The sequence below is a fragment of the Thamnophis elegans genome, chromosome Z (assembly GCF_009769535.1).
Source record: "Thamnophis elegans isolate rThaEle1 chromosome Z, rThaEle1.pri, whole genome shotgun sequence".
Lineage (NCBI taxonomy): Eukaryota > Metazoa > Chordata > Lepidosauria > Squamata > Colubridae > Thamnophis > Thamnophis elegans.
In genome coordinates, this window is record NC_045558.1 from 69,853,253 (window position 1) to 69,878,920 (window position 25,668).

The 25,668-nt window shown below is 44.2% G+C and overlaps 1 protein-coding gene across 3 annotated transcripts in view; it reads right to left on the reverse strand.

Annotated features, from left to right (window-relative positions):
* Positions 1-25,668, reverse strand: part of ELMO1 (engulfment and cell motility 1) — a 532,924-nt gene that overhangs the window by 432,167 nt on the left and 75,089 nt on the right. For all 3 annotated transcript variants that reach the window (XM_032235494.1, XM_032235493.1, XM_032235495.1), the window contains exon 2: positions 5,661-5,808. In XM_032235494.1, coding sequence (XP_032091385.1) covers positions 5,661-5,738 — 78 coding nt within the window. In that variant the 5' untranslated portion in view covers positions 5,739-5,808. The remainder of the gene's footprint in view (positions 1-5,660; positions 5,809-25,668) is intronic.

The window sequence follows — 25,668 nt, forward strand, 5'->3', positions numbered from 1 at the left end:
GGAGTATAAGACGCACCCTTTTTTCCTCAAAAAAGAGGCTGAAAATATGGGTGCATCTTATATACTGAATACAGCATTTTTTTTGCCTCTCAAAACCCCACCCCCTTCACCAAAATGGCAGTGCATAGCTTGTAGGAGGCTTTCAGAGAGCTCCTGGGGGCTGGGGAGGGCAGAAATGAGCAAACAACAGGCTGTTTTTTGCTCAATTTTGCCCTCCCTCGGCCCCCAGGAGCACTCTATAAGCTTCCTAAAGGCTATCCATGCCCTTTTTTTTGCACAAAAAATGGGCTAGTTTTCATGAAAAATGGGCCATTTTTTGCTCATGGGGGGAGCTCCTCTGGAGCACTCTAAGCACTATTCATGCCCTTAAGCACTATTCATGCCCTTTTTTGCAAAAAAAAAAAAAGGGGGGGTCATTTTCATGAAAAACAAGCCATTTTGGGGAGGTTTGCAGAGTGCAAAAACTTTTTTTAAAATTTGTGTCTTCAAAACCTTGGTGTGTCTTATACTCCGGTGCGCCTTATACTCTGAAAAATACGGTACATTTCTTCCACATGTATTTTCTTCTTAATTTTTATTTTATTTTATTTTTGGATTTTGATTTTTCTATGGAATTTTTCTTTTAGTGATGGCTAACCAAGTATGGTTAGTCGTCCTGTCATTGCTGTTGTTCCTGCCTTTTTCTTTGAGCAGTGGAGGAGGCTACTTTTAAAGGCTTTTTTCCTTCAGCAGAAGCTCTGTTTCTCTGCTGCTCAGCGGTTGACCTGTCGGCTGCCCAGCGCATCCTGGCAAGCCGTAGGGGGCTTGCGATCAGGTGCAGCTGCTCCTGGTCCTTGTTCAGCTAGAGTGAGGCTAAAATAACCAAGAAACAGGGCCGGATTTTCCTATAGGCTAACTAGGCTTCAGCCTAGGGCCTCAAGATCAAGAGGGGCCTACATTCAAATTGTTAGCAAAATTAAAATTACACTATTCTAAAAACACTGAACACTAAAACACTGAACCGAAAATAAGGAGAAATTCTATGCATATGACTAATAAACAAACATAAAAATGTATTGGTTAAGATCGTTCCAGCGCCGCGGCAGTTGGGGAGCCCGCCCACGTTCCTGGCACCGGCGGTCGGGCGAGAAGCACGGCCGCTCCCAGTAGCCGCCCCGTCGACGCGGAGCCCACCAGCGGCCAGGCAGGTGAGGGCAAGGGGGCCGAGCCGGGCAGCTGAGCGCAGCAGGGGAGGCGGCTGGCCTCGCTGCCTTTGCCGCAGAGCAGAGCCGCCCTCCGTCGAGAGGCCAGCTATATATATTGATATATATCACAGTGATGATGTATTTTATTGTCTCTCATGTAATTTACAAACTTAAAAATGGGAGGTGAAAGGGCCTCATAAGTGGAATAGCCTAGGGCCTCTTTTCATCTAAATCCGGCTCTGCCTGGAAAGCACTCAAAGATATCACTGAGAATTTTGTGGGCAACTAAAGAGCACCAAACTGCATTCAACTGTTGACAAACCTCTTATGACATACAAAAACATGAAGGCAACATGTCACTGAAGATTCATTTTCTGCATTCACACTTCATCCAAGTCATACTTGGGCTTCCTTCCTGAAAATGTAGGTGCAATCAGTGATGAATTTAGTGAAAGGTTTCACTGAGACAGGGGTTTCAAGCTTGTGTCATCACGGCATTGTAACGTGATGTATCGGGACTTTTTCCCGCTTTGCTAAACCCGCCATGGGCATGGCCAGCATGTGATACATCCAGCTCATTGGTTTGTCAGCCCTGCACTAAGACATTACCACATGGAAATTAGGGCTACTGGAATCCATCAATAGTAGGTGACTATTGTTGGATGCTACAATGAGATGCATCAGACAAATGAACTGATATAAAAAACACTTTTAGTTCTGCTGAACTCAGGCAGCATGTCAGAAACATTATGAAATTAAAATCATCATAGCAATTAAAAGTGAGTTTCATATTTCTTAAGACACCTGCATGACACAGTCATTCGGAAATTATTTTTGTGCTTAGTTTGAAGGAGTTTTTCACCACCCTCCAAAGTTTTTCACGAAATAAAAAATTTTGGGGGAAAAAATTGTTAAGCTAGAGCAACTTTACCTGTAGAATAGCATCTAACTGAAGTCAAGATACAGAAATCCAAAGCAGACTGGCCTTCATAAAAAATAATGTAAAAGCAAGTCTATAATTGAGAAAATATAACTTTTTTATTTTTGTTTTTTATTTCTCCAATTAAATCTGTATACCAAAGACTTCTGAATACCTTAGTAAGAAGCTCATGAAAGATAAATTTTATAAACTGCAATGCAAGCAAATATTGCACCATATAAACATATGGTAATGGAAATTTATTCACTTTTCCCTACTGCATGATGAATAAATCTCTGATGGCAATAACAAAAGTCTTAGACAACAGAGATACACTGTCAAAATGTGAATGAATCATCTTGTAATTAATTTGAATCATACTGAACTTGAGTCATTATGACATTTTTAAATATAGTGCTACTCCTAAATATAATAGAAAATATTATTGTGATGGATAGGAATCCTCATGTAGGTATACATACAGTATATATGTTGTAACAACAGTGATGGAAAGCACTGTCTGAGCTAGAATTCCAAATTAATGTCAGCATCTTCGGGATGTATATTTGAAAAAATACATTGCCTAATAAATTGGATAGATAGACAAACTGCCAGCAATACAATGCAGTAGCAATTTTTATTCATTAGTCAGGGAAATGAAGATTCATTGATTGGCTATTTTTTCATTGTTAAGTGGGTTTCAACATAACATTAAAACAAGAATGCCAACTTAATAAACTACAGTGTGAACATGGAGATTACAGATGTCCAGAAATCCAGAAAAAATGCAGCTACTTTAGGGTTGGTGATGAAGCCTTGCAAGAAAGTTGGTGGGATAATATGAAGAAAAGTGCAGGAGAATACCAAGTGCAGGATAGCCTGAGGGAGGGTGACTCTATTTCCCATCAACTTTACTCACTGTGTGATTAGGACTTTGGTGAGGAATTGGCAGTTGTGTGTGTCCATTTCCAAAATAGTTGTTCATCTATGCTGATCTATTATTGATGAATAAATTAAAACTGATGAATACAAATCATATTGTATATTCACTTTACACCTTATCAAGGTGGGATTGCAGGTTTCTTGTGACATCACAAAAGAGAAAATAATATTTCAGTTTTATTTATGTATTGTCAGTGTTTCAATGCCACTGTATCCTCAACTCATTTCAGTAATTACAAATTGATTTATCAGATGTAGTCTTTGTTAGCTGCCAAAATATTTGTACATTGTAGAAATGAGAAAGTGGCACCATGTGTTTCTATATAGTTTATTTATAGGCTATGTAGTCTACTTTTCTGAAACTTTTAACATCAGTACTTGAATGTGAGATTAATAGCTATATAACTACAATTACGTTTATTAAACAAAGTATAAGTAAAATTATTGCTTAAGTGTTTCTATATGAGCTTAACTACAAAGAGCCAAATCAAAATACAAAATATAGTGTTGAAAATAGGAAGGTTGTCATATATCTTCATTAAAATATATTATTACATTTATTGTTATTTCTAATAATGATCTGATGTAGCATACTAACCTAAGGAACTGCAACTAAACATATTTTTTCTAGGCGTACAGCATTCTGACTTGAATTTATTAATGTTTTAGTGCTTGCTTAGGAGAGATGCTTGTCGTATTACAACTTATCTGGAAACCTCTAATTTGAAAATGCTGTATCATAAAAAAATTACTAGTTCTGCTAAGACCTATTTGCTATATTTTTCAGCAACACATGAGATAATAATTAATATAGAAGTTGGATTATAATTGAAGGAACGCTTCACAATACATTTCAAAAAGTGTATTTCCATTTTCCCAGCCACTAGGCCAAGATATTAGATAAGCCCTGCCTTAAGGATCAAATATGAATATGATTGTGGCTTAGATTTGGTTGAGTTTTATTTTTGGGTTTTTTTGCTGGGTTCTGTCATTTTTTTTAAAAAAAAACCTATGCTATATCCCAGAAGCACAATTTGCAAGCAAGGCAGTAATCTAAATAAAATATTTTTTTCTAAAAAAAATTGTCAGAGACAGACTGCCTCTGTTGGGAGAAGGGATCAAATAGGGGATCTGTCTGGGATCATTACACAGACACAAGAAAGCAAAGTGCAATTTCCCTCCCCCACTTAAAGACTATTGCACCTTAGGTAGATTTCCTCAGGAACTAATTGCCCATTTGAAAGAAATCCTAATAAATAGGAAGATTCCTTAGAAATGTCTATCTTCCAGGAACTTTAGCAAAGTGGTCCTAATAAAGCAGTATTACAAACACTAACTCCAGTCTAGGCAAAGTGATTACAACTGAATATTTTCTTACACTGAATTTATTATCTTTAAATGGCAGTCCCATTATATAACAATTTGATACGAGCCAAGAATCAAACTCTGGAAACTCCTAAAATGACACCAGATTTAGAAAACCATGTTTTTCAGGAAGCTTCCTCATTTCCATATCACAAGGGCCTATTGACCACTTTGAACAGTAGGGCTACTCCAAAATTTGAGAGCCCTTTATTGCCCTTCATTGCTAATTGGAAGCATGCCACACGTAGTGCTGAAGACTTTCACTTTCAACTGCTCTAAAGGTCACAACTTTTTTTTAAGCTATATATTTGATGTGGTAGTAAAAGTTCAATAAGGGCTACATAAACTGCTGATCAGTTCATATAAATTACAGTAATTAATTTCAAAATATAAGTCATATGAATCCAAGTTCATCCTTTTAAATATATGCAAATTATTTTACAGTTCATCAGTATAAAATTATACTTTGGTTCAACATGGTCTGGAAATAGTATGTGTAGTCCTCAACAACATTCAAAGCTCTGATAATACTGAAATAATAGCATTTATGTCCAGTGCTCAAAGTTACAAGTACTGCAGCGACACTGAGGTTAGGTGATCAAAATATGGGTACTTGGCACCCTGTCTATATTTATGACTGCATGGTGACTTCTATACCCCCTATCTGCTCCATTTCTGCCCTTCTGGCTGCCCTGAACTCTGCCCTATATCCCCACTGTCCTGCATTCCATCACCCTGAATGACATTCACTATCTTCTTTTCCCATTGCTGACAAGATGAAGGGTCAGACTAAACATGCTTTGTCAACAGCTGGAGAAAGACGATAAAAATTAGCTGAAGGGTCAGAGAAGTAGTGTGCAGGCAACCAAAAGGGCAGAGATGGGAAAAGATAGAAAAGGGGGGTTGCTGGTGTTTGAAACATAGGTTGGCAAGGTAAAGACACTAGAAACATGAAGTCTTGGCCTAATGACTCAACTGGAACTGCCTCACTAAATAGAATTGTCATATGATGTTTTGCATAATGATTGTATCACTTATTGGCAGCAATTTCAGCCCCAGTTAGTGTCATTCAATGAGGACTATCTCTATGCAAATCTATGCAAACCTCCTATTTAAGTAAAAAATCCTTAGAAAAAGTTCCACAATTGATTATTATAAGATAATATAAGATATTGTATAACAAACATTAACAATTGTCAGTATAAGAATAGAAAAACTTTTAAAAATAACACACAGAAATAAGCACTTACTTGGTCAATTTCCATCAACTTTGGAAAGGCACCAGGCCACTCTATAGCTACTTTCACAGTATTTGCTGGAGGCGGCATTTTCCGTCACTGCTCTTCTTCAAATGTAATGAATTGGAATATCTTATAGGCTATAGGATCTCTTTCACAGCTGGAGGGAGAGAGGATAATAGTATTATTTGAAATAAATTCAAACAGAATCATCCTTTTTTTCATGACTCGACAGATATAATTACAGGTGTATAATTGGTGTGTAATGCACAGGTTAAAATCTTAAGAATTCAATTGTATACCACACAGTCTAAGATATTAATCAACCTATTCAGAAGATGGCTGAAATACAGTGACGTGCAGTCAGGGGAGGCAGGGCCTCACCACTGTCATCATGAAAAGAAAAGAAAAATTAAAAGGAAAAAGGCTGAAGTAGTTGCTGCCAGAGTCGCAGTGGATGACTCTGCTTAGTGCTTAACTGTTTAAAAAAGCCTCTTTAAAAAGTGCCCGCTGCAGGAGGAGGCGAGAGAACCACGTGCTTCATTTAGTCTATCTTTATGATCACTTGAGCAGAGTTAAGCAAGGGTTAAAAGGCAAAAAACTCCTTATGTAGATGAGGAACATGGTTCTCTCGCCTCCTCCTGTAGAGGGCACTTTTTTAAGAGGCTTTTTTAAAACAATTAAGCAGAGTCATCCATTGGAGGTTCTGGCAGCAGCTAACCCAGGCTTACTTCATTTTTTACATTTTCATCATGGCAGACAAGAGGACAATTGAAATCCTCTGTGAAACAGCTGGAAAAGGTATGTGGGTCGGAGGGAGGGGGGAGGAATTCAAAATTATTGTAATTTGTAAGTAATTTTAATTGTATATTATTGTAAGTAATTTGTGTGTTTGTGTGTGTGTGTGTGTTTTACCCGCCTGTGCTGGCATGAGGGCTGGCACTTTATTATTTTTTAAAGCCCTGCCGCTGTGCCTGCCATAGAGCAGGATGCATCCCATTCTATGGCCGGCGCAGCACCGGGACTTCCGAAAGCCCCGGCGAAGCCCCAAAGCCCCAGCTTTAAAGCCATGCCGCCGAGCCCACCATAGAGCAGGACACATCCTGCTCTATGGCCGGTACGGCGCCGGAACTTTAAAGCCATGCCGCCACACCCACCATAGAGGGCTTTCAGGGCCGGGACTTTGGGGCTTCATCAGGGCTTTCGGGACTTTAAAGCCATGCCGCCACACCCGCCGTAGAGGGCTCTCACGCTGGGGCTTCGGGGATTCACCGGGGCTTTTGGAAAGCTGCGCCGGGGCTTTGGGGCTTTGCCGGGGCTTTCGGAAACCCGCGCCGGGGCTTCCCCACCGAAGCTCCAGCGCAGCTTTCCGAAAGCCCTGGCAAAGCCCCGCCATTGGCAGACATAGGGCAGCTTTTGCCCACTTGCCTCACCAGTGACAAACCTTACTGCACGTCACTGCTGAAATACTAGAATATACTTTGAACAGTACTCATGAAATAGTTTTTTTTAATATAGAAATGATCTGAAATATTCTATTATCACTAGCAAAAGACTAAACTATCCATCTTTAGCTATTTCATCATGTCCTCCAATAATTTTGTGGTTAACCTAGAGTGGTCTCACACAGTTTTTTTCTTCCAATGGGAGAGATCTTGGGCATTCTCCTCACACTTAATAGCAGTAACTATGAAAGGGATCTCTTAGTGGGCAACCAGCTAAATATGCGCACAGTGGTCCAAAGTCCTGTTGCTCAGTGGTCCAAAGTCCTCTTTTCTGATGAAAGCAACTTTTGCATCTCATTTGGAAACCAAGGACCCAGAGTATAGAGGAAGAATGGAGAGGCCAATCAAGCACAGTAATCCCATGGTCATTGAACCAGTTTTTGGTGCTTTTGGCAAAAGTTGCTGAAAATAATATAATGATTAACACCAACTTGAAAGAAAATGTATTTGGGAAGGCACTGTTAGCATAAAGTAAATGATCTGTATAATCCTCTACTTATGATCATTCATTCAAAGTTACAACAACAATGAATGAATGGTGGTTATGACTGATCCTTGGAGTTCTGTTCATCCTAACACTACCACAATCATGTGATCATGAACTGGTACTTGGTACTGTTTGTAGCACTCTGCAATGATTTGATCACTATTTACAACCAGAAAGTCAATGAGGAAGCTGGCAGGGAATGTTACAAGTCATGGGTATAAATCTTCCACACCCACACACCCTTCCTCCAGTTCCTCTGCTTTTATGCCATGCCAGACACTCATGAACATCTCCTGATCCATTCTGCACCTCCCTTGGGCAGCCTCCCCAATTCTTGCCTCACATGCCTTACACTCCTCTAATCTACACTTTTTGCACATTCCTTCACACCTGTGCCCCCCCTCCAAGCTTCATGCACTCTCCCTGACTTATACCATGCTTCTCTCACACACTCATGTACTGTCACCAAATCACACTTTTTACACAGTCCTATGCACACCCTTTCATCCTCCTCCATCTGGCAGCAACCTTTACTTCCTTGCTGTCTTGGAACTGAAAACTTCCTGCAGATTTCCAGGTTGTACTGCAGGAGAGTCCAGGAATGGGATTATCATATCCTGATTGGTACAGAGACTGAGTCATATTTTTAGCTACGCCTCTGACTCTCTCTCCTTGGCCCTAGTTTCAACTCAGTTTGCTCCAAGAGAGATTGTTATTTCTTGACTCCTGATTGGATCCTATTCCTGAGACATATTTGATTGGTTTTTTACCCCCAAATGTATTACTTCAATTGGCCTTCAAGTCTTCCAATTTTTTTTTTCAAATAGCAGGCTGTTGGCTATTAAAGAGGCCGTGTAGTGTAGCCACCTAATTGGAGTGCCAGTACGTTGGCCCAGTGGCCATTTTCTGGCTCCATTAGTCATGTGGAGTCTACAGAGCCTCTGTGCAAGAAAGGTGAAGAGGCTACACTGCAAAGAACAGTGGAGCCAGAGGACCTCCTCAGCCTGTCTGAACTAGCCCATTTTCATTGGGAAAGGTCACAAGGATTTTTTCCCCATTTTTGCACTTTTCAGACCAAACAGAGAAGAATGGAGTGGGAAGCACCCATTTTGAATGCTCCAAGTGGTCCCGATTTCTTCTCCAGCAGCTGCAGAAACAGTCTGCAAGCTGCAAATAAGTTCGGGAGCCACAGACACCTAGCAAGGTAGTCACAGGTGGAAGCAAAGCTGGAGAAAGGAGAAAGAGCTGCTGATCACCGTGAAAAGGGCTTGTGAGTACAGCGCAGTCTACACTGCGCTGTACTCACAAGCCCTTTGGGTGCCTTTTGGGGCACCCAAAATGGCAGATGCCAGACCCGATGATGCAGCATGGCCTTCCTCTTCAGCCAGAGTTCTGGAGAGAGAGGGGGGTCACCCAGGCCCCATACGAAGTCCAAAGCAACCAAACCATTGGCTAGCCAATGGCCATCAAGGGCCACCATAAGAGATGAACAGGCGCTGGAGAAGAGAGTGGTCAGGGCTGAGGAGCAAAGAGGTGCACATAGATGTAGGCCTAGATCACACTCTCCTCCTAGGGGTTCTATTGTCTCTTCCTCTCCTCCTTTATCCCTGGCTCACAGGGGGTGATGCTTCTCTATACCCTCCTCTGTGCCCCACAGTCACTAGGGGCATTATGGGAGACCCATTTGACTATGGACCCCTGGCCCAGGGATATTCCACAATTAGGGTTCCTCTGGCCCCTCAGGTGGCTGAGCTCCAGTCAGAGGCTAATTTTTCTAGTAACCAAGCAGATCTGGCCAATATCTCAGACAGCCTGTGCAGGCTCATTGCATCTGCTATTTCACAAAGCATAGCCTTGGGCCTATGGCACAGGGACCCTGCCCCAGCCCAGCACCAGGCCCGAGAGGCCTCTTGGACACACCACTCTTGCGAGGGGCTTCCATCTTTGGGGGAGCATAGACCCATATCTCCATCACTGGCCACCGAGGGGTCTATAATGAGGGATGACAATCAGAGGGATCCCCTGCCTTGGCGGGGCTCTTTCCCCCTTTCTCTTTTTAGGTCTCTCCTCCCCAAAGCCCATGCCACTACCAAATTGGGGACAGGGGCTACTGCTCCAGCTATGGTCACCAATCACAAGGACCTGGGTGGGTCTGTTTTCTGAACCCTTAGTGGAAAAGGAGGAGATCCCGGTTCCGCAGTTGTTTCTGGATGTAGTAAAGAAACAATGGGGCCGACCAGGGGCCTTCCCCAATCCAGGGGGAAATGATTGCAGGTTCTACAATATGGAACAATGGTTCTCCCAGGCCCTCCAGGTCCCGACCATTGATGCCCAGTAACAGCTTTAGACTCCTCCTCCTTCTTAGTGACTGGAGATATAGCTGACAACGTTAAAGCTGACGATAAGCGAGCCGAGCTTACATTACGTAAGACCTTTCAGGCATCAGCTTGGGCCATTAAAGCTGTGTCCACGGCCTCCTTCTTTAATTGTACTACCATGCTATGGTTATGCCAATTGCAGGACTGTATTCCCCCTCAGGATGGCCACCTTCAGCAGGATGTCAACAAGTTAATGGCAGCCACCAGTTCTCCATGGATGCTACCCTTAACACAGTAAAATATGCATCCTGGACTTTGTCATCATCAGTGTCCTTAAGACATCTCTTGTGGCTGTGGAGTTGGCAAACTGATAATGTCAAAATGGCAGTTGGCATCAGCCCCATACACAGGGGGTTCCTTGTTTGGGGAGTCTCTGGAGCCCATTCTGGTTGAGAACATGAATAAGACGAAGGTGTTGCATACCTCTGCTAAATGCACAGATTCTTGTCTGGCCCCCTACACCTGTAGGCCTTCCTTCCGTGCTTCAGACACAGATTTCCATCAGCAAAGGTATTTCCAGGCCAGGTCAGATAGGCAGATTTCTAGGCCCCTGTCATAGCACAAGCACAGGTTCCAAAACCCCAGCCAAGTGGCCCTTTTGTAGGACCGGCGGCCATCCCTACCACAGAGGTAAGTGACTTAAACTCGAGTCTCCCCAAAGGCAGTCACCTCGCTTTGTTTGTGGATCAATGGGAGCAAATTACATCAGATGCCTGGGACCTCAACACAGTGAGGGTGGGGCTCAGGTTGGAGTTTCTCTCCCTTCCCCCAAAGTACTTCAGGACATTCCCAGCAACCAGGAACAAGGTGAAACAGAGCCTTATGTGACTTGCTATACAACATTTTCTCAAGATCCAAGCAATCAAACCTGTTCCTCCAGCAGATCAAGGGTTGGGGTTCTACTCCAATCTTTTTGTGGTGCTGAAGAGTTCGGGGGGATGGAGGGCAATTCTTGATCTGAAGCTCCTGAGCACTTATCTAGTGTACAGGAGGTTCAAAATGTTCTTTCTGAAGTTCATCCTAAAGGGGATCATAAAGGAGGATCATCTAGTCTCCATAGATCTCACGGAGGCATATTTACACATTATGATCCTCCCAGACCATCGCAAATACCTCAGGGTCTCCCACTCCTAGTGGGCTTGTTTTTGACGTACCTACCTCCCAGCTGCATCACAACAGCCCTGCCTGCACTCCTAGAGTCAGTAGCCGGACTGGCAGTTGAGTTCCCCAGACTGATAGTACTGGGGGACTTCAACCTGCCATCTCTAGGCAAACGCTCAGATGGGGCTCAGGAGTTCATGGCTTCCATGACAACCATGGACTTGACCCCGGTAATTCAGGGTCCGACTCATGCAGGAGGACACACGCTCGACCTCGTACTTCTCTCGAGGCAGTGGAGACGTGATCTTGAACTAAGGGGAATAGAGATCTCGCCCTTGTCATGGTCAGATCATTTCCTGCTGAGGCTTGACTTCTGGAACTACTCCCCCACTGCAGGGAGGTGGAACCGATTAAATGGTTCCGCCCCAGGTGCCTGATGGACCCATTGGGATTTCATAAGGAGCTTGGAGAGATACCTGACTCCCTTGCCCACAATCCAACAGAGTCCTTGGTCGCTGCCTGGAATACAGCAGTGACTGAGGCACTAGATCGGATTGCGCCTTTGCGGCCTCTCCGCGGCAGTGGATCCAGGAGGGCACCTTGGTTTACCAAGGAACTCCGGGAGATGAAGCGCCAAAAGAGACGCCTAGAGCGACGTTGGAGGGCTAGCAACTCCGAATCTGACCGAACACAACTAAGAGCCTTTATTAGGACTTATTTAGTGGTGATATGGGCGGCAAAATGTACACATTTTTCCGCTCTTATTGCGTCCGCAGAATCTCGCCCGGTCGCCCTGTTTAGGATAACCCGCTCCCTCCTGAAAGGGGAGGACACAGGGGAGCCCTTGCAGGGAAGGGCTGAGGAATTTGCTCAGTTTCTGTTGGACAAAATCACTCAGATTCGGACGGACCTTAACTCCACTTGGACAGTACCAGCGGAGATGCCGAGGGAGGGCCTTGATCAGTCTTCTTGGAATGAGTTCCAGCTTGTCACCCCTGAGGAAGTGGACAAGGCCATGGGAGCAATGAGTGCCTCCACCTGTTTACTAGGCCCGTGCCCTTCCTGGTTGGTCTCGACCAGCAGAGAGGTAATACGAGGCTGGCTACAGAGGATCACAAACACGTCTCTGCAGGAGGGATCTTTCCCGCAACCTTTGAAGGAAGCGGTGGTAAGACCCCTCCTTAAGAAGCCTTCTCTGGACCCAGCTATCCTTAAAAACTATCATCCAGTCTCCAACCTCCCTTTTTTGAGGAAGGTTGTTGAGAAGGTGGTGGCCCTTCAACTCCGATGGACCTTGCATGAAGCAGATTATCTAGACTCCTTTCAGTCAGGTTTCAGGCCTGGATACTGCACCGAAACCGCCTTGGTCGCGCTGATCGATGATCTCTGGCGGGCCAGGGATAGAGGATATTCCTCTATCCTGGTGCTCCTTGACCTCTCAGCGGCCTTCGATACCATCGACCATGGTATCCTTCTGCGACGGCTGGAAGAGGTGGGAGTGGGAGGCACTGTTTTACGGTGGTTCTCCTTTTACCTCTCCAGCAGGTCGCAGTCGGTGTTGGTTGGAGGACAAAGGTCGACCCCTAGGCCCCTTAAATATGGTGTGCCGCAGGGGTCGGTCTTGTCCCCCCTCCTATTCAATATCTACATGAAGCCACTGGGTGAGATCATTCACAGGCATGGGATTAAATACCATTAATACGCGGATGATACTCAGTTGTATCTCTCCGCCCCGTGCCAACTCAGTGTAGCGGTGGAAGTGATGTGCCAGTGCCTGGAAGCTGTCAGGGTCTGGATGGGAGTGAACAAACTTGCACTCAATCCTGACAAGACCGAGTGGCTGTGGATGTTGCCCCACAAGGACAGTCCAGATATTCCATCCCTAAGCCTGGGGGGTGAAACTTTGCACCCCTCAGAGAGGGTCCGCAACTTGGGTGTCCTCCTGGACCCGCAGCTGACATTAGAACATCACTTGTCAGCTGTGACCAGGGGGGCCTTTGCCCAGGTCCCCCTGGTACACCAGTTGCGGCCCTACCTGGATCGGGAGGCACTTCAAATGGTCACTCATGCCCTCGTCACCTCAAGACTACTGTAACACGCTCTACATGGGGCTGCCCCTGAAAAGTGCTCAGAGACTACAATTAGTCCAGAATGCAGCCGTGCGAGCGATATTGGGTGTACCAAGATACACCCATGTTACACCTATCCTCCGCGAACTGCACTGGCTTCCTATCGGTCTTCGAACGCGTTTCAAGGTGCTGGTTATTACCTTTAAAGCCCTATATGGCCTAGGACCCGGATATCTGCGAGACCATCTTCTGCTGCATACCTCCCAACGGCCGATAAGATCACACAGGGTGGGCCTTCTCCGGGTGCCGTCGACCAGACAATGCCGTCTGGCGGCTCCCTAGGGTAGGGCCTTCTCTGTAGCTACTACGACTCTATGGAATGATCTACCCCCAGAGATCTGGATCCTTCCCACTCTCACAGTCTTCCGAAAGGCTACCAAAACCTGGCTATTCCGGCAGGCCTGGGGCTGTTGACCTCATGAATGAGGTCCAGCCCTGCCTAGATTGAGTGCATGAAGTGATCTTTTAATCTGTTTTAATTTTTTTCTCTATTTTTAATTCTTATTTTTTTAAAAAATGTATTTCTGTAAGCCGCCCGGAGTCCTTCGGGATTGGGCGGCCTATAAATTTATTAAATACTTAAATACTCAGGTGTGCACCATTAGTATTGGGCCCTTCCATTTGGTCTAGCATCTGCTCCCAGAACTTTCATGAAGATTCTAGTAGCATTGGCAGCTCATCTGCGTGCCACCCCGGTAAGACTCCAATGCTACCTGGATGACATTCTGGTACAAGCCCAGTCGTCCACACAGACCATTCATGACCTCCACCTGACTATTCAGACTTTGCAAGAACTCAAGTTCTCAAAGAGTCACCTGGTGTCTAGGGCTTGGCTTCTTCACCTGGGAGCAATCATAGATTCCAGGACAGGGAAGGTCTTCCTGTCACTGGATCGACAATCCAGGCTGATGGAGTTGGTCTGGCACGTTCGCTCGACACGGCCAGTTCCCATCGTCATTCTATCATGCCTATTGGGCAAAATGATATCGTGCATTGGGATGGTGCCTTGGGCCCAGCTAGACACTAGGACATGCAGTGGACCCTGATTCCTTACCAGGCCAATGCATCAGGGTGTCCAACACCATCATGTGAGTTCCACCACCGGTGCTTCTCTCCCTTCGCTGGTGGCTGTCCCCAGCATTGTCCAGAGGGTTCAGATTCCAGGAACCAACAAGGGTCACCATAATGACAGACACAAGCCTCTTCGGATGGGAGGTGCTGATGGGAGTTCAACTAGTGCAGGGGCATTCAATAGCATCAGACCTGTGCCACAATATCAATTGGCTGGAACACAAAGCTGCTCAATTGGCATTTTGTCACTTCCAGGACCTTCTAGTAGAACAGCATGTGCTGCTCCTGATGGACAACATATCCACAAAAGCTCATTAACCATCAAAGGCCCTGTGGATCAAAGCACAGAGACTTGGTGCTTGGGCGGAGAAACACCTATCATCGATCGTGGCAGAGCACATTTTGGGGTCAGCAAACAATCAAGTCGACCGGCTCAGCAGGGCCACAGTGGGCCACAACGAGTGGCAACTGCATTCGTATCTATTCCACCAGATCTGCCAGCTATTCGGGACTCCGGAGGTGGACCTGTTCGCAACCCCAGTGAATGCCAGCTCCCACGGTTTTTCTCACATTTCCCAACTCAAGGAGCAGAGGGAACCAATGCTCTCTGCAGCAGATGGCCTCTCAGACTCCTCTACACCTTTCCTCCCCTCCTTCTCATCCTGGGGACCCCAAGAAAGATAGAGTTAGAAGGGGCGGAAGACATCCTACAAGCTCTGCATTGGCCCAGGACGCCATGGTATGAAGATCTGGTGCAGGTGTAAGCCTCTACCCATCCCCATGAAGTATTCTCCAGTGGGAAATCATCTTGTGCCAGGGGGTCCTGATCCATCTGGAGCCCCAGTGGCTCCAACTGACTGTCTGGCACTTGAAAGGAGTCTCCTGAGGGGTGCCAACTTCTTGTGGGTCATCTCGACCATGAAGGCATCTTGGTGCCCGTCGACCAGGAGGATATACAACTCCATATGGTTGACCTTTGTTAGGTGGTGCCAGACATCCAACATAGAGCCAACGGGGGCTATAGCTCCACAGGTATTGGCATTCCTACAAGACGGATTGGAAAGGGGTCTCTCCCACAATACAATCCATCACCAGGTGATGTCTACAGTGCTTGCTAGGGAGGGACACCTGCCCCTCTCACAACATCTGATCATTAAAAGGTTTATCAAGGGGGCAGCCAACCTCCAACCATTGATTATTCATATGTTCCCTATGTGGGACCTACCCACCATCCTTCAGGCCCTTTCAGGTGCTCCCTTTGAATCCCTTAGATTCCTCATGCTCAAGGTCGTGTTTCTGGTTGCCATAACATCAGCCGGGTGCATTTCAGAGCTCGGGGCTCTGTCTTCTAGGGGGGATCTTTGCATTTTTCATCAAAATAGGGTGATTTTTAGACTGGACCCTACCTTCATCCCAAAAGTGAATACACCTTCAGAGGTCTTCTCAGGAAGTAATTCTGCAGATTTCTGTCCTGCCCTGTCACATGATAGGGAGGGCCTCTGGGATAGGCTCAACGTCCATAGAATAGTGATGATTTACCTTAAGTGCACAACAGCCATCAGGAGGACTGAAGCTCTCTTCATTTCTTTCCAGAAAGCTACACTGGAAGCTAGGGTTACCCTTTCAATCATTGGGCGCTGGTTACAGGCAGCGATCGCACAGGTATATGAGGCCCGGGGCTACCCGGTACCATCTGGCATTACAGCACACTCTACTAGGAGTGCTGCTACCACCACAGCATGGGCAACTAGGGCTCCTATCAAAGATATATGCAGGGTAATTGCCTGGGCTATGCCGTTGCCCTTTAACAGACATTATTGACTGGATGCTTTTGCATTCGCTGAGGCGTCCTTTGGACGTAGGGTACTCCAACAGGTTATAGCCACTTTGGCCACTCTGGACCAGTCAGTTCCCTCCCCTCCTTAGGATGACAACTTGCTCCCATTCCTGGACCCTCCTGAAGTATAACCTGGAGACGGAACATTGGTCCTACCTAAATATTGTTTCTCAGGATACTGCAGGAGGGTCCAGACCCCGCCCTAGTTTAGGGTCCATAGTGGGTTAGAGTTGGGGGTGGCCTGGTTGTCATTTTATCCCTTTTCAGATCACTCTGTGAAGCCGCAACCTCATTAAAATTGGAGACAAGAAGAGTTAGAGGTGTGGCTAAAAAATATGACTCAGTCTCTGGACCAATCAGGACATGATAATCCCATTCCTGAACCCTCCTGCTGTATCCTGAGAAACAATATTCAGGTAGGATCAACATTCCATTTCCTTGCTGACTTTGGTTGTGGGAAACTGGCAGAAAGTAACAGCAACTGGGATTGCAAGGAATGCTATTGCTAACTTTTGCAGTTGCACTTTATAACCGCTTCACTTACTGTCAAGAATTCTGCTCTCAAGTACCATTGAGGATTACCTGCATTTTCATTTCACAAATAAAGCCATTACATTCACAAATCTGACAAAGATCCATTCCTCATTGCACATAAATATACTCTGTAATTCTTTAGGTAAACATTCAATCTGATCTATTCAGGTAAGATTATTCATCAAGTAGATTTTCTTCTCAGGTTAAAAATTATTTTCTCTAATTCCAGTTTCATACTCCCATATATTCTCCTGGTTTTGTAAATTTTCATATTCTTCATCCCGAATAGGAACAGTAAAGATGAATAACATAAAGCGTTATCATCCACACCCATCTCTCTCTTCTGCATTTCATTATAACTACAGACAAGAATAGAATACTGTTCCCAGTTTGCTTCTTCTGCATTAAGCAGCCCAGAAACAGCAAACTCTTAAAGCTAACATGTTAAAACTGTCATGTGACTGAGCAAAGTACACTCTGTGCACAAAATTGCAAACAAAATTTTGGTCTCTTTCCAGGATTGAGAATTTATTCAACCTATAAGCATACTCTTTTTTTCCCAACCACAAGTGTTTGTGTGTTTCTGTCTGCCATGTATGTCGGTATGCATGTATCTCATTAAAGTATTGAGGAATGAAAAATATGATATGCTATTCATACTTTAAAATGGCAACTGACTGAAATATACACATATAATTTTCCTTTAGCAACTGCAGAATTATGCATTACACATCAAGCTTGTCATTTGGCTAAATAAATAAAATAAGGAGAGAGAGGGGGGAGAGAGGGAAATTTGTATTTCTCTTTTAGGGGAAATATTCTGCCTTTTTAATATTTCCTAGATTATTTCATTCTTTTAGGAGAAGGGTGGGTGCTAACTTTCTACAACCTGAATAGCTACATTTTGCTTTGTTAAGAAATAAATAATATCATATTCTACACAATTAGATTATTTTGTCTGTAAACACACATACATAAATGAGTACACAATCTGCAGTTGAAAGAATGAGTTGTTAAGGATACAAATGCACTAGCACTTTGTCTTTTAGGCACCTGTGTCATTAGCAGAATTTTTATTCTTCAGATAACCCAATATAAAAAAATATTGCATATGTAGTTAAGTAAAAAGGTAGAACTGTTGCAGTTGTTATATTACCATCTCTCCAAAAGAGTTATACTCTTGCCCAAGTTGATGGATCTTAGCACTGGGTTATCAATGAATTGTGTCAAGCTTACAATGATAAAATACTTCAATATGCCTTGAGGAAGGGAATTTGAACAGCTCATTAATTCAAGACTGCCATGACAACTATAGGCTTATCATCATGGACATAAAAAATACAGGAAGCCATGTGTTAGATCTAGTTTTTATCTTGGATCAGATGAAATATTGCTTGAGGATGTGGAAGATTGACATCAGTCCTAATCATAGTCATCTTATTCTCTTGTTTCCAGAGAGCTAGCTGGCGAGGAAGCTTTCAACTGGCCCATCCTAGACATGATGAATTTGAAAAGACACTTGTAGGGAGTTTCCTGAGGCCTTGTCAAATAGCATTGCACAAGCCTTCTGTGTCTTATAGAACCTATTACAAAGATAGGTGGAAACTATGGACAGAAGGGCCTTTGCACAGCTCCATTTTATGGGAACCAAAATGAAAAGAAATGAAAAAAGGGATATAAAAAAGCAGCTTCCAATCTTCTGTATAGCAGTTATAAATGCATCTATATTTTATCCTCTCTATATATAGTTATGGCTTTCTTCGTTCCAAACACTAATTCGTATTTTGATTTTGTTGCTATGACTTAATCCAATTCTCTACAAGTATGTAAGCCACTTAAAGTAGGATTTGCATGAAATAATATAAGTGATAATATAAGTCTAAGTGATAAATAAAACAATCAATACTTTTCCAAAATGATTGCTTCATAATATTCAGTCCTTCATTTCTGATCATCCAGTATGAAATCTAAAAATATTTAGCGGGATAGCAACATTAGTGCCTACAGTAAAAATTTTACAACATTTTATAGATTACATGTGCAAGTTTTTCATGGGCTAGAATTTAGTCAAGTGTTTAAAAAACAAATCTTATTTTAAACCTGCCACTGGATTTGTAATTTTATGATAAAAATTGTCAGCACAGATAATATTATCCCATGACATTTTCTCAGTAGTATTTTACTGAGTACTTTTATCTTAGTAATTTAGCTTACAACCCAAAACTAGCTGAATGGTCTCAAGAACTGAAATAAATGAAAGCAATCATCATTCCTTCAAGAGTCTGAGTGGATCCAATAGCTTCTGGTTCTTGAGAGCTGAAATTTCAGCAGAAAAAAGAAGCCCCTTCCAACTTTTAAAATTTAGAGAACGATGTACAGTATATCAACTTATTTCTTGAAATTTGCACTTGTGTGTTCCTATTAAATCTCTTCTCTGAAATAATCTGACATTCTTAATGCCCAAGTAGGATGAAGCAAAGCCAAAAACAAAACTTTGTTCAGAACATGTCTATTCAGATACAAACCTTACTGAATTTTGCTCCAATAAGAATTTATTTATCACATGTACATATCACCTATATATTTACTGAATGAATCCGACTCTGATGCTTACCACTTTTTTAGTTCCTTGACTCTTGCAGGAAACAGTGTCAGTAATCTTGCAACTGCTAATTTTTTTCCAACATGTACAGGTTGCATCCCCCAAAGGCCCCAAAGTCTTTAACCCACAGCAAATTGATGTTGGAGCAAAGAACACTTTCTGCTACCAATCCTTTCCTGGCTCATGGGATAGACCAATAACAATCTCCTCACTTAGAATCACAGAGTCAGAAATGAGATTAACCCTGGGAGCAAGTTTAGTGCAGGGTTGCCAGCCTCTGTTTGAAGACATCCAAACAAAGATCTCATCACTTCATGTGACAGTCTAGCTGACAACTTTATTATTATTTCTTCTGAAATCTACTCTAAAACTATTTTATTTTAATCTTCATTATTTGGTATTGATCTTGCCCTCTAGGACAATAGAGGAAAAAGTCATTCCATCTTGTATGTGATAATATTTTAGATTTTTAAAGTGTAAAAAATTTCTCAGTGTCTTTTCTGTAGATTGGATTTACCCTTTAATTCCCCCATGGGAATTATTTCCAAATCCCTTGCCATCTTGGTAGCCTCCATCTGATCTCATACCAATTTTTTATTCAGCTTTCTGAACCATGGTGGCCAGAAAAAGACACATTATTCTAAGTTTAGCTGCACAGGCAGGCAGAAAAGAACAACTACTTTCTCTGATCTGGATTCTTGGGTGTTAATAGGATAATCCTATTAACACCCAATAGGTTAATAATCCTATTAACATAATATGTTAATAGGATTAACATAACCCAAGATACCATTTTCCCTTTGAGCTGATCCACATTAATGGCTCATGTATACCTTACTCAATAAGAACATCCAAGGTTCCCCCCCCCACAAGTACTACTGTCAAGCAAAGTCTCTTCATTTTTTACTTCTACCTTTCCTTTTTACAATATAATTGACCTTGCTTGAAGATTCTTTCTTAAAAAGACTGACAACAGCCAACAGAGAACTTGGGAGGCAATAGTCTATTTAGAGTTGGAAAGATCCTCTTTCAATTTAAGATTTCAAAACATAGTAGAGACAAAAGATGAGGACCTACCAAAACTCATGAGGGATCTTCTAGCTGACCAATTTCAAATGGACAAAAGTGAAGTGAGGAATAATATTGATGAAATCTACAGAGTGCATACTAATTATGCACAAAGACATAGGTTGCCCCGTGAAATACATATGATTTGCAAAAAAGCTGTCAGAGATGAAATCTATAAAAGAACGAGAGATGAACTGTTGGTCTATAAAGGAAAAGAAGTCATAACCCTCAAACAGATACCAAAGAGAATCAGAGTGCAAAGAAGAAACTACCAATTTCTCTCTGCACAACTGATAAAATACAAAATAATATTCCTCTGGTTGATACTGGCAAGTTTCAATATTAATATCCTGGCAAGATAAGAAAATAAGGATTGACACCATAGAAAAAGCCCAGGAATTCTATGAACATTACATAGAGGGAGAATCTAATAGCAGAGAGGAGTTGGAAACCAAAAGCCAAGAGGTGCAGCAGACGAAGGAAAAAGGATTAGACCAAGAAGTGAGAGAGAAGACTGATACAAAATTTCAAGAAAGAGAAGGAGTGAGGACAAGGGAAACAAACCAAGTAGAGGAACAAAGGTGACAAACAAGTAACAGGATGGAGGAAGAAGTGAAATTAATATTGGTCAATATAAATGGACTAAATTCACTATAAAAAGAAAACAAACAATTTCTAATTCCAAAAACAAAACACGGACATCACATGCCTACAGGAAGTTCATATTAAAAAAGGAAATGGTAGTATCCTAGAATCTCCGAAGTTAGGGAAATTACATCTGGCCTTGGCCGAAACAACGAAAAGGGGAATTGCAGTACATATAAAGGACTGGCTAAAACTAAACAGGTATACACAGATGAAGAAGGAAAAACATTACTAATTGAAGTATCAATAAAACAAAAAAGAGTACTAATTGCAGTCATACTTGCACCAAACATGAACCAGAAAGAATACTATAGTAAATTACATAAGCAGATTACAGTACTGGAACTGGACAACATATGTTTATTAGGGGATTTCTATGTGGTGGTAGACCCTAAGAAAGACTATAAAACAGATAATAAAAAAATTATGAAAGGAGAACACTACCAAATGCATTCTTTGAAATGGCCCAAAAATTAAATCTAAAAGATGTCTGGAGAGAAATCAACCCACAGAAGAGTCAATACACATTCTTTTCAAACCCTCATAATTCATAGTCCAGGACTGACATGGTGTGGATGGACCCGTAAATGGAGAAGGGTGTAGAGGAAGTAGAAATAACACCGAACATGTGGGCGGACCCTAACCCATTAACAATCAAATGGAAAGGAGAAGCAAAAAGGAAAAAGAGATGGACCATGAATCAGAGAGTTGTGAAAGAAAAGAATTCTGTTCAATATGTGGAAAAAGAATTAGCATTTTTCCTAAGGAAAAATGGAACCAACAGACAACCATTCAAAACCTGTGGGATACAACCAAAGCCTATGTGCATGGCATTATAATAGCATATACAATAAGCAGGGACGTGCACTCACTAGAGGCAGGGGAGGCGGGGCCTCACCAGTCTCCTCGGGAAAAGGAAGGAATTTTAAAGATTTTTTCTAAAATAATTAAGGCCAAGCTAGTTGCTACCAGACTTCAACTCACAGTGATTTGAAGTGTACATAGTGTTTAAGAATAGGAGGAGGCCAGAGAACTCGGGGCCTCCTTTGAATAAGGATTTTTTTGCCTTTTAAGGGTTAACCAAGGGTTAAAAGCAAAAAAATTAGTATGCAAATGAGGCCCATAGTTCTCGGGCCTCTTCCTGCAGAGGGCACGTGGTGGCTCTAGGAGCCACTATCCTAGCCTGCCTGGCCCTGGAGCCTAGCTAGACCGAATCTGGAATTTTGGCGTAGCTGGAAGGTATGTTGGTCAGAGGGAGGGGGCAGGGGGGAGGAATTCAATTTATTTGTAATTTAAGTAATTGTCATTTGTTTTTATTGTCTGTGTGTGTGTGTGTGTGTGTGTGTGTGTGTGTGTGTTTTAACTTCACTCAAACAAACTCACTCTCAATTTGAGAGAGAGTTTGCTTGAGAAGAGAGGGAAGGAGCAGATGCAGGGAGGGGAACCTTGTTTGTTTGAGAAGAGAGGGGCAGCCCTCCCTCCCCCATCCTGCTCCCCTCTTTCTTTCCTCCTCCTCCTCTCCCCTTTCTTCGCTGGCTGCCACCTCGCCCCCCTCCACCTCTTCCGTCCCTCCCGCTGTGTCCGCCAGGCGTCTCACGTTTATGGCGGGCATAAACACGAGACGCCTGGCGGACACAGACTTGGGGATGGAGGAGGTGGGGGTGAGGAGGAACCACGGAGGCGAAAGGCGAAGAGGGGTGGGGAGGGTGTTTGCAGCCCTGGTTCCGTCTCCCAGCCAGCAGTCCCAGGAAGAAAGGGTGAAGAGGGGTGGGGGGGTGTTCCAAGAAGCTCCCTCCCCTTTTTGGCACTCCGCAAGGCCTGCTGGAGCTCTGGGAGAAAGCGGCGGGAGCGGAATGCTGTCATCTATTGCCGGAAAGTCCGGCGAGGGAAGCGGGACTCGTGGAGACTTGCTAGCAGCCGGCTTCTCTGGAGCGGAGGGGGGGGGGCGATAGAAGCGGAGCGGCAGGGGCTTTGGGGGTTCACTTCAGCCACAGAGCCGGACCCAAGCAGCTAGGATTGGCCACCCACAAAGGACCACCCTGGGCTTGCTTTGCTGAACACGGGGCAACTGATGCTAGTTTGAGCAGCCACGGCCAGCGCAAACTACCATCAGTCACTCCGTGCTCATCAAAACAAGTCTGGGGAGGTCCTTTGCAGGGGGCCAGTTCTAGCCGACTGCAAAGGACTTCCCCGCGTTTGCTTTGCTGAACACGGGGCGACTGATGGTAATGAGCAGCGCAGCCGGCACCTAGGAGGTCCTAGGAGACCAGTTGTGCCGCGTAAACTCCTGCCACCGTCCCCGCCCCTGTACTAACCCTAGATTTTCAGAGGCCCCTGCGCGGGTTTGTTAGAAACTGCTGCGCGGGGTTTTCTTGCCATGTGCGCGGCCGTGCAGCCGCGCACCTTAGAGGGAACAGTGGTGCAAGGGTCTTGTAACTTGACAGCTTTTAGACTTGCATGCTTCAAATGCCAGAGTTTCTGAGCCAACATTTTGGTTACTAAGCAAGAGCGTTGTTAAGTGAGTTTCACCACATTTTACAAGTTGGCCATGCCCACCTAGTTACATGGCTGGCAAGCTACTCCCATCCAGTCACATGGCCAGCAAGCTACTCCCACAAAGCAAGCCACACCTACAGAAGAAGTTCTAAAAAATTTTGAAACCCACCACTGGGTGATACCCTACCAAAAGGACGGGGAAAAAAGCATAGCAGTAAGATACTTTCAAACACTGTATAGCTGAGAAAAAATAGAAGAGGAGGGTATTAAAAGATACCTACAGGAGAGGAATCTTCCAACCTTACCGGAAATAACAAAGGAAACACTAAATAAGAGAATAACGAGGGTAGAATTAAAAAGGGCAATCCCAAAACAAAAAAATAACAAAATTGAAAATTGGAACACAGGAATACAAAGTGCAGGCCTTTGAGGACGATCTAGCATTTATCACAGAGGAACCCCTAGAAACTGCACCAATATTATTACAAGACATATACCAATACGATAAAGTGGCAGGCCTTAAAATAAATAAAAAGAAAACTAAAATATTAACTAAGAATTTGACCAAAAGACAAAATGAAGAACTGGAGGAGAACCTGGGGATTTTGAGGGCCAAGAAAATTAAATATTTGGGAATATGGTTATCAGCAAAATGTATTACAATAAAAGAAGATAACTACAATAAATTGCTACAACAAATAGAAAAATATTTGGATAATTGGACTAAACTACAGATATCACTAATTGGCAGAACCTCAATAATTAAAATGAATGTATTACCCAAACCACTTTATCTTTTCCAAACAATACCGATTAACAATACCTCATGTGACAGCAAGCACACTGTGTTTGTGTGTGTGTGTGTGTGTGTGTGTGTGTGTGTGTGTGTGTGTGTGTGTGTGTAACAGGGGCTGGATGGGACTGATCAGCTGGGGAAACCAAGGCTTCTTTGCCAGCCTCCCAGCTGATTGGTCCCATTCAGCCCCCCTTATACACAAACACACATACACACAAACATACACACCACACTACTTGCTGTGCAAAGTGAATGCTGCCAGGGAGAAATCAGGGGGCGAGGGAGAAGGCCATCCCTAGCATAAGTTTGTTTTCTTCCCCCCCTCCAGCTGATTTCTCCCTGGCAGCGCTCACCTCATGCCACAGCAAGCTAGGTGGCTCTCAAAGAGAATGAGAGTAGCAGCAGCTGTTGCACTACTGCTTTCAGATGGGATATGTTCTGCCAGGCCTTTGGCGGCATCCTGGTACCAGGGGCGAAGGAATGGTGGAGATGGGCGGGCCCGGGCTTCCTCCCCCCTTCCCTCCTACCAAGCAGGTTTCTTGATGAGGATCTGCAGTCCGGAATGCTGCCGCTTCCAGGTGGGATATATTCTGCCAGGCCCTTGATGGCATCTTTATGCGGATATCTCGCCTCCCCACCAGCAGCTCCTCTGCCAGAATTCTGGCTGGAAGCGGCAGCACAATAGCCATTGCTGGAGAAGGGACAAAGGGGTGGCGGTCATCCGTTCTCGGCACTGCCACCCCTTTGCCCCTGGTAATGGCAACTGTTGCATTGCTGTTGCCAGCCAGGATGCTAGAGGAGCTGCTGGTGGGGAGGCGAGCTACCCACATAAAGGCACCACTGAGGGCCTGGCTTGCTGATGTGGGAGCAGCTGCGATAGCTGCCTGATCGCTCCTGCCCTTCCCCCTGTGGCTGCTGCCGCCGCTGCTTTTCAGGGGTGCCCAATCCAGCCAGGCACTCTAGACTGTGGATGCACATCAGTGCCATGGGCTGGAGCCATGCAAATAGCCGCTCTGGTGAGGAGGGAGGGAAGCTCTTGCTCATCCTTGCCGCTGCCGCCCCCTCAGCCCTGGCGGCTGTCACAGTGCTGTTTCTGGCTGGTGTGGGAGTGGCTGCAGTGGCCAGTTGGCCGCTCCTGCCCTTTCCCTTGTGGCTGTCACTGCCGCTGCTTTTCCAGGGCACCTGAGCTGACCAGGCACTTCAGACCACAGATGAGCCATGGGCTGGAGGGCTGGGGCCATGCAAGAAGCCCACTCAGGCAAGGAGGGAGGGAAGCCCCAACCACAGCTCTGCTCTGCTAAGAAATGATGGCCGGGAGCTCCTCTCTGCATCTTTTGGCATGTGAGGCCATTGCTCTTCCTGTTGCTCGTT